The sequence below is a fragment of the Artibeus jamaicensis genome, unplaced genomic scaffold (assembly GCF_021234435.1).
Source record: "Artibeus jamaicensis isolate MK-2021 breed Jamaican fruit bat unplaced genomic scaffold, CSHL_Jam_final contig_777, whole genome shotgun sequence".
In the NCBI taxonomy this organism is placed as follows: Eukaryota; Metazoa; Chordata; class Mammalia; order Chiroptera; family Phyllostomidae; genus Artibeus; species Artibeus jamaicensis.
The window spans coordinates 2,818,724-2,828,114 of record NW_026521966.1 but is presented as its reverse complement, the minus strand read 5'-3'; the positions used below and the strand labels follow the sequence as shown (position 1 = coordinate 2,828,114).

The window sequence follows — 9,391 nt, the reverse complement described above, 5'->3', positions numbered from 1 at the left end:
GGTCCATTTAAGTAGCAGATGCATTATTAATGCCATTTCAATATAGTCAACAAGAAAAAATGAAGCTCCTCTCTGTGGGAAGCATTTCCAAGTCCATCAAAGCACCCGAGACCTGTCTTAATTGATGGGTTGTTACTCATTACTTAGTTCTCAAAATCTGGCCTGGGGAAAACCTCTACTGAGGTTTCAAACACTTGCAAAGAGTAAAGATTGCTTCTCCACTGGGCATGAAAAAGGATAAAGATCCAAACTCAGGTCAGCCACACCCACAGAGCAGGAACAACTGGTACACCTCAGCAAGAGCTCCCTCTCACTCTTCCTCCTGCTCCGTGCAGTAGTTTCCTCCACCTTTGTGACACTCCTGTCAACCACCCCTCCTCTCCACTCTGAAGTGCCCAGGACTTCGGCGACCATGAAACAGGGAATGAGAAACCTTCATATAAACACTGCAAGTTGTTGTGGCTTCTTCCTCATGGTTCCTTGTACCCAGTTCTTCTGGAGATGCTCATTCTTCATTGCCATTACCATCCCCACCTGCCCTTCCCTCCAAGTGCACATCCCACACACCCAGCCTCAGGGCTTCCGTGCCTCCCCCATCCTTCACTTCCCGACCACCCTGCCTTTGCACAGGCTGCTCTTCCCTCTGTCCTTCGTGGCTTCAAGGCTCAGCTTACAGGGGTCCGCCTCCATGAAAGCCTCCTGGATCCCTCTCTTTTTCTAAATTTCCAAAGGATGGGATCTGTACAATTTGTGGACTTACGGTCGGGTACGTATCTTATCTGTCATTTAGGGCTATGAGGGAAGGAAAGGACGTTACTATGCTGTACTCAGGACCTCCATGAAGCAGAAGTCTGGGAAGCTTGTAGAATGACAAGAGGAAGAGGGATGGAGAGAGGGATGGAGACGAAGAGGGGGAGGGGAGGAAGGGAGGAAGAATGACTCCTGATCACCCTGCCTCTGCCATTAGCCTGCATGTTTGAGGTGGCTAAGCGTTTATTTTTGTATGTATATTCATAGATTTCAAGAGATAATTCTACCAGAGAATTAAGTAAAATTTGTCACCTGAAGCAACCTCTTAGTCATCAAGAGACCAAGTGTGGACTCTGACTGGTTTTGCTCAGTGGATTGAGCGCCAGCCTGTGAACTAAGCTGTCAGTTCGATTCTCGGTCAGAGCACATGCCCAGGTTGTGGGCCAGGTCCCTGGTGGGGCGCACATGATTGGCAACCACATACTGATGTTTCTCACCCTCTTTCTCCCTCCCTTCCTTCTCTCTAAAAATAAATAAAATCTATTAAAAAAAAAAAGACTCCAAGTGTGTTGAGGACTACCCACCGACAAAGTGTAACCAAGTGAATGAACCCTGATCTGATAACTTGTATCACACAGGGTGCAGCTCGTGCAACAAAATCACCTGGCATGCTTTCCAAAAAAGCAGATTCCCAGGCCCAGGCCAGCCTTGAGCATCAGTGTCTTCAATGGGCAGGGCCAAGGAACCTGAAGAGCTAAGTTCCACTGTGACTCTTCAGCCCAGCAAAGTCTGAAAACCAGCACACTGTCACTCTGCCTTGGCCAGTGTGTAACCAAACTTTTGTGGAAAACCCACTGGACCTGGAGATCCAAAAATTTGCTACTGGAAGAATGGCTCTCACTTACACCAGGCCTGTAGCCTTGGCAAGGGGTCTCCCCCACACAACAGAACTAAGACTGCCCTCAGGGATCAGGATCAGTGGCAAGAGCACAGAGCCAGGGGCAGGACACCGGCTTTTATTAAAGGACCAGAGCATATAGAAAAGGGAGTCTGTGAAGTTGGATGGAAAAGGGTTACTTATTTAGTTTTGCTACTCCTTTAATGAAAGTAAACAATTCCTCCAGTTATGAATGTAGGCAACAAACCATCACCAGATTAGCAGTACCTATATTTAACATCAATAGAAAGTACAGGTATTTCCCTATCCATCGCCTTACAGGTATTATAAATACCTCAAAATACATTTGAAGTTCATCATTACTTTGAAAGTAGCATAGTTCTTAGACCTGCTGCTTACAGCATTAATAAAGAAGCACATGTATCTCCACACCACAAATTTTAAAAATATTCTCATCATTGTGTTCAACGTAACTGGTTCTTTGTTAACTTTTATGTGTTTAAAAAAAATAAACAAGATGATGGATGAACAGATGGAAAAATACATGATAAAGCAAGCACAGTACACTGTTAATGGAAGAAACCAGATGGTGGGTAGACAGGTATTCACTGTGAACTTCAATTTATTTGGACACTTTCATAACCGAGGTTGGGAAGTGATGAGAAGGGGTCCTGAGACTTCACCAGACTGCCAGAGGGGCCCACAGCACACGTGAGAGCTAGAAACCACTCAGACACACTGGTGTCCTTAACAAGCCAGCCACTCCACCAGCGACTTCTTCATCCAGGATGCAAAGGACCCCGAGCCCCAGTGTAGAATTCTAATTAGGCTGGTGGCTTTTTCCTAGACCAGGAAATCAAAACGGTTTGCAGAACCATGTGAGAGCCACTGTTTTCTCCCACCCCAGCATTCCAACCTTAATCTCAGACCGACCCCACAGGTCTAAAGAAAGAAAGATTACTCTTGGGTAGGCAGGACACTAGCCAGAGCGAGGAGCATCTGCCAGACCTCTGCATAGGGCTGGTCCAGGCGCCCTTCCCAGGCCCTGGATGAGTGGAGCCTCCTCCAGAAACTGCGCCTTCCATCCTCTAAACACTCTGCCCTCAAGACTGAGTCTGGCTCTAGGGTCCTAGGAGTGGGCCAACCAGACCCAGAATGCACTCCTTAGGAAGGAGAAAGGGGAGACCCCCGCTGGCCCTCCTGGGGGCCTGCACTGTGGTCCTGGCCTTCTTTGTGGTCCTCTTTTAGACAGACCACCAGTAATGACTACTGCTTCCTCATGCCCACCGGCAGATCTGCAATATTCCCCCACTCTGGAGGGCATATTTTTTAATAAAGATTTTACATATAGAGAGGGGGAAGGGGGGGAGAAAGAGAGGGAGAGAAACATTAATGTGCAAGAGAGAAATCAATCAGCTGCCTCTCCAATGCCCAGAATTGGGGACCCCACCAGCAACCCAGGCATGTGCCCTGCCTGGGAATCAAACCAGAGACCTTTCAGTTTTCGGGACAACACCCAACCCAATGAGCCACACCAGCCAGGGCCAAGGACACTTCTGTAAATAAAACAGTTTAATACTATTTAATACCAAATGTTTCCCAACTTTATTTTTTGCACAATACACAGACACACTTGGGACAATTATTAAAAACCAATATTCTATGAACAATTTCTTCGATTCTGCCCTAGATCATCCTAAAGGAAAAAGTAATTAGTACAACACCAAATTTCTACAGGTCTGGGGACAGGTTGACGGTCTCTGCCGGCGCACGGGGAAGCTAGTCCTCATCTTCTGTGAGCGCATTCTCTGGTTTCGTCTGGGCCTTCCTTACACTGTCCAAGTTCAGTTGCTGGTATTTTCTCTTAAAGAAGCCACACTGAAACAAAGGGCGGGGAAGCCCAATTACAGACCATTTATCTGGCTGTTGCCAAAAGAGCCCTTATACTCCGCGGGTTCTCAAGCTTCCTCTGACTCTCTCCCAGGTAATACAGTCTTTCAAGACTCATTTTAAATGCTGCCTTTCCCACAAGCCTTTCCTGGCGCTCACTCCCCAGTCAGAATTTTCGCCCTTTCTCTGAACCCCCAGAGTTCTATAACCTTTTGAACTTAGTTCTGCAAAGTACTACAGTTTTGGCTGTACCAGACCCCGTTTCTGTAAGAGGGCTCAGCCTACTACAGGAAGGCCAGAAGATCGAGTACAGCCTCCCACATCAAGAAATTTGCCGTCTGGTAGCAAGAGGAAGAATTACCACATAGTGCTACTTGGAAGGGTTTCCAGATACGAGCTCACAGGAAAAGCACGTAACTCATCTCAAAGGAGTTACGAGTCTCTGGGCTGAGTTTTAAGGGAAGAGTGTGAGCAAAGTAAAATGGGAGGAAGAGCATGGGGCAGTAAACAACTTGATTGCAAGCACAAAGATGCAAACCTATTTAGTTCAAACTCTGAAAAAAAAGCAAGACTTAAGGGTGGAGCAGGCAGAGGCCAGAGAGCAGAGAATCTTGTACATCAGAAAGATGGTTTGAACATTAAAAGAAGAAAAGATTTAAATACGGAAGCAATAATCGGATCTGAGGAAAAACTCTCTGTACTCCAATACTTCAATTACATCTCCTTTCTCAGAGAGAAACTGTCTTACTCATTTGCCTAACAGGTGTGTGGCTGAAGGAAGAGGGTCAAGTGGCCACGTGGCCAGAGCAGCTGCTCTAAGCCTGGTCCGGCTGCCCCAGAGAGTACTGTGCCCGGCACCAGAGCCTGTATGGACACGACAGAACTGACCTTGAATAGGATGGCTATAATCACGATCAAAACCAGAAGGCCAGCAACACTGCTTCCAATGATGAGGGGCAAGGAGTGGCGGGCCTCGTCCTGCAGGAAGATGACAGTGATCTGGGACAAGACAGAGAGGTCATCCAGTCAGTCAGGTAAAGCAAATGAGAAAAAATTCCACATGTTACTTTAAGGAGGAAAATATGAGTAGAGGCTTACAGTGCTAGGTTAGGAAACCTGAACTAGAACTGATGAATTGCTGGAGGCTCGGTGTAGACAACTCTGAGAGTTAGGGAGTCCAGGGAGTCCAGGGAGCCCTGGCTGGTGTGGCTCAGTGGATTGAGTGCCAGTCTGGGAGCCAAAGGGTTGCCAGTTCGATTCCCAGTCACAATACATGCCTGGGTTGTGGGACAGGTCCCCAGTTGGGGGTGTGCAAGACACAGGGAATCGATTGATGTTTCTTTCCCTCTTTTTCTCCTCCCTTCCCCTCTCTCTAAAATAAACAAAATCTTTTTTAAAAAAAAAGCATTCCAGGGAACCCAGTCATAGGGGGTCCCCACTACACTGAGATTTACATCCAAGAGCTTCACCAGGTTCCCACAGTAAATACTGGAGAAAAATCTCTTCCCCTCCCAGCAGGGGGAGGGGAAAAGGAACCATTTTTTAAATACACCAGAGCACCCATTCTTCTAAAAAGGCCTGCCTTCAAGAGAAGTAGGTAACCACAGCCTAATCTACTAGGGTATTTATTTTCGGGGCCTAATTTACCTGGGTGTGGGAAGGGAAATACTCAGCTCGAGCCCTCTCTAGCTGTCCTGTCCCACCTATGGCAGTGGGAAAAAAACCTGAGAAACACCTGAAAAGTCCACAGACCAGAGGCACAAGCCCCCTGAGAGACTGAGACCTACTTACAGGCTCTGTCATCCTTCCCCTCCCCTCACACCTCACCACCACATCACCAAGGGCCCATTAACAGCAGTTCCTTTTACCTAATACATTGTACCCAGCAGTCAAGAAAAAATTACCAAGCATACCAAAAGGCAAAAAACACAATTTGAAAAGACAGAGTAAGCATCAGAACCAGACATGGCAAGGACATTAGAATCATCAGACCAGGAATTTAAAACAACTATGACTGACATGCTAAGGGCTCTATGGATAAAGTGGGTAGCATGCAAGAGCAGACAAAGAACACATGCGCAACGTAGGTGGAAAGATGGAAATCCTAAGAAAGAACCAAAAAGAAAGGCTAGAGATAAAACCCTGGAACAAAAAGGAAGAATGCCTCTGGTGGCTCATTAGTGGACTGACCTTGACTGAGGCAAGCCTCTCTGAGCTAAATAAATCAATAGAATCCTCAAAAAGCAAACAGAACAACTCTGGCTGGTGTGGCTCAGTGGCTGAGCACCAGTCTGCAAACTAAAAGGTCACCCGTTCAATTCCTGATCAGGGCACACGTCTGGGTTGTGGGCCAAGTCCCCAGTTGTGGGCATGATAGAGGTAAGAGATTAGTGTTTCTGTTCTCTTTCTCCTCCGCTTCGCCTCTCTCTAAAATGATGAGAATACTTTATAGAAACTATTTTGACTTGTAATACAGAAACAGAGCTAAAGCTGTCAGAAGATTGTGACTTCCTGTTAAGAATTCTCTGACAGTTTAACAGAGGGTCCCACAGGATTAAAGTCTTTAGGTTTTGGAAACTGACAGCTAGGCCATTATACAGCCTTGATTCCCAAGCTCATCATCTTCAAAATGATGACCTACTGAAAGTGATCTTTAATTCCTTGCAACTCTGCTCTGACACCTCTTTCTGAGGTTCTACAAAGTCTGATAATACAATTTTCTCCATAAAATATATGGCAAAGATACTGGTCTGCTCCTTACCAGACTGAAGTGTATGTTACCCTAGAGAAATGCAAAACCACACCCATGTGTGTGCCTTGCAGAGCTCTTCCGTGAGAAGCCATCCCCAGACTCGGTTTCAGAGTCTGAGCTGTCTCCTCACTAATATCCACACGGCCACACAGAGAGACCTGTGAGATCACTGGGGAGGAAGGCAGGAGGAGGGAGGGGCCTGACGAGGAGGCTGCCTGAGGCTGCGGTAACCAGCCTGGGGAGTCCATAAAATCATGGGCCAGTTTTAAAATACAAGGAGGGCAAAGATGGCTCCCGGGCTGTCTTCCTGGAGGATGCCCAGATGATCATGCTGCGGCTGCCTGTGTTTCCCAAAGGCTGGGATTGTGGATGGATTGTGGACGGGAGAAGAAACTCTGGGCACAGCCTAGACTGGGCTGGCCTGGCAGAGGGGGGCAGGGTTACTCTCTGGGTGTTCTAGGAGGTATGGGCTCTGACACGGAAGCCTGATATTCTTCCAAAACTGTGTAGCTTTTGTGTCTTACACTATTTTAGCTTACAAACTAATCCTACAGAAATAATTAAAAACTAACAGGGGTAACGATAGGGGAACTCAGGACTTAGAGTTTAGCCTTGATAGGTTTAAATGACTAATGCATATGGAAAGCTGTTATTCCAAAATTTCTACAGCTTTTGAATAAAGATTCCTTCCCTCTGTCACCAAAGCTTTGCCTCTGGAATTCTGCCTAGAGGGTGGCTGGGCAGCAGGACCCCACTTGTGGTTCGGTGACAACAGGACTCAGCTGGAAAGCTCAGGGGACCTGCTTTCCAAGTGAGACCCAGACATGGCTGTCCTGAGTTGTGGGCAGCATACACATCACGGCCAGAGCGTGACCCCGGCACTTAGGCGAGGCCAAAGGGCCACCAAAACTTCTCCGCCTGCCCAAAATACCAAATTCCTCTCACATGAGCATCTGAGCACCGAGGTTATTAATGCTTTGGACAGAAATTCTATATGGAGTGGAAGGATGGTCAAATCTATCTCTAAGGCCTCTTCCAATTGAGTTACAAATGCTGGTAGCCCTGGCCGGGTAGCACAGTGGGTTATAGCATTGTGCCCATTGGCCAAGATTGCGGGTTTGATCTTCGCTCAGGGCCATACAGGAAACAACCAATGAATGCATAAATAAGAGGAACAACCAATCAATGTTTTTCTTTCTTTTCCTCTCTCTCTCTAAAATCAATGAGTAAAAATTGTTTTTAAAAGAAACAACCATGCCCTGGCTGGAGTAGCTCAGTGGATTGAGCACGGGCCTGCGAACCAGGCAATCGCGGTTCGATTCCCAGTCAGGGCACATGCCTGGGTTGCAGGCCGGTTCCCTGCAGGTCAGTTCCCAGCAGGGGACGCACGAGAGGCAACCATACATTATATTTCTCTCCCTCTCCCCTTCCCTTCCCCTCTAAAGATAAATAAATAAAATCTTTACAAAAAAATGATCATCATCATCATAAAAAAAAAGAAACAACCAATGAATGCATAAATGAGTGGAACAAATCAATGTTTCTCTCTCTAATCAATAAGTTAAAAAAACACATGCTGGTTGCTTCCTAGGGTTGACCCTCCAGGCCTTATTTACATTAGCTGCACTTAAAAAAAAAAGGATTACGTTCTAGGCTTTGAGAGCAGCAGGGAACAAAGCAACTGAGAGGGAGGAACAAGAAGAGAGCTGGTTTTTCTTCTTTCTATGGAAGTGAAGTGGGAGAAGGAAAGGACTTGAGAACCCAGGTTTAGGAAAGTGATGAAAGGAAGTCCCAAGGTGAGAGTGGTTTAACAGGCCAGGTCTGAGCTGAAGAAATGCTCCTATTTCTCAAAATCTCTTCCCCTCCCCCCACTTCCAAACCCACAGGTTTCCAAAGGGCCCCAAAGCTGCCCTGGTAGCGGTGAAGGGAGAGGCAGAACACGGGACACCACTGCTAGTAGCAGACACTGAAGGACTATTCCACAGCCACTCTCTCCTCTTAGATTCAGTTCAGAGATCACGACTGGTCTCAGCTAATCAGGACAATGCTTGACTGTCCCCTCTGCCAACAACTGACATGAGATCCAGTTCTCACTAACAACGTATAGGGAGATATATGCTGGGAGTTTTTAGGAAAATTTCACTCCCTGAAAAGGGAAAGCACATAAAGAAAAGATTTTTTTGCTACTGATCTCTTACTTTCTTTTGCTTCCTATTTTGTGTCCTGCCATGTGAAAATATAGCCGTGGGAAAGGTGGAGCTTTTCTGTGCTGGCCACGAGGGAAGCATCACCAACCCAGAGATGTGTGCACAAAACTCAAAGGAGCCCGGCCATTGACCCTGGTCTGCCTCCCTTACCAGGTGAACAACGGAGGCTGAGTCCACCCTGCCTTGCAGCTGAAATGCACTTGGACACACAGCTATTTATACTCATAGATTCACTGAAAGTCAGGTGCTTACTGTCAGGAACTACTTAATACTTTGCTTAGGGCAGGGGTGTCAAACTCATTTTCATCGGGGGCCACATTAGCTCTGCAGATGCTTTCAAAGGGCCAAATGTAATTTCAACTCCTTAACAGTTAAGGTTGTAGTTACATTTTTCAGTCCTAAAATTATTTCAGCCCTTTGAAGGCAATCGTAAGACTGATGTGGCCCCCGGTGAAAATGAGTTTGACACCCCTGGCTTAGGGTATTGAATTTAAAGAAAGTAATTATAAGAAATCTACACTGTAGAAAAATATCAGTAACAGGAGGAAATATAGAAATATTTAAGAATGTGCACAGAAGTAACTGTTAACAGTAACTCCCTGTGGGAAGAGGGAGTTGGCGTGGGAAGGGTGGAATGAAGGAGCCATTATTTTTCATTTGATATCTTTCTGTAAGGCTTGGATTTTCTTCTAAGCCTTACTTCTACTGTTTAAAAATCTGGGCAGTGGGATAATGGGGCACTTCTCTTTCTTCCGTATCATTTCCTTTATTAGAAATGCTTAAAAATAAAGGGACATGTTATTCCTGTCATGTCTATAACTGCTCCTTTCTCCTCCTCCTCCAGAAAGGAAATCATAGGATCTAATATTTAGCAATCCAGTCTCTAAACATTCC

At 46.2% G+C, this 9,391-nt stretch overlaps 1 protein-coding gene across 1 annotated transcript in view; it reads right to left on the bottom strand.

Annotated features, from left to right (window-relative positions):
* Positions 1-3,202: 3,202 nt before the first annotated feature.
* ITGAE (integrin subunit alpha E) overlaps positions 3,203-9,391 on the bottom strand; it is a 60,192-nt gene continuing 54,003 nt past the window's right edge. Inside the window, exons 30-31 of the mRNA XM_037133047.2 lie at positions 4,427-4,537; positions 3,203-3,526 (exon numbers count right to left, since the gene is read on the bottom strand). Coding sequence (XP_036988942.2) covers positions 3,428-3,526; positions 4,427-4,537 — 210 coding nt within the window. The 3' untranslated portion in view covers positions 3,203-3,427. The remainder of the gene's footprint in view (positions 3,527-4,426; positions 4,538-9,391) is intronic.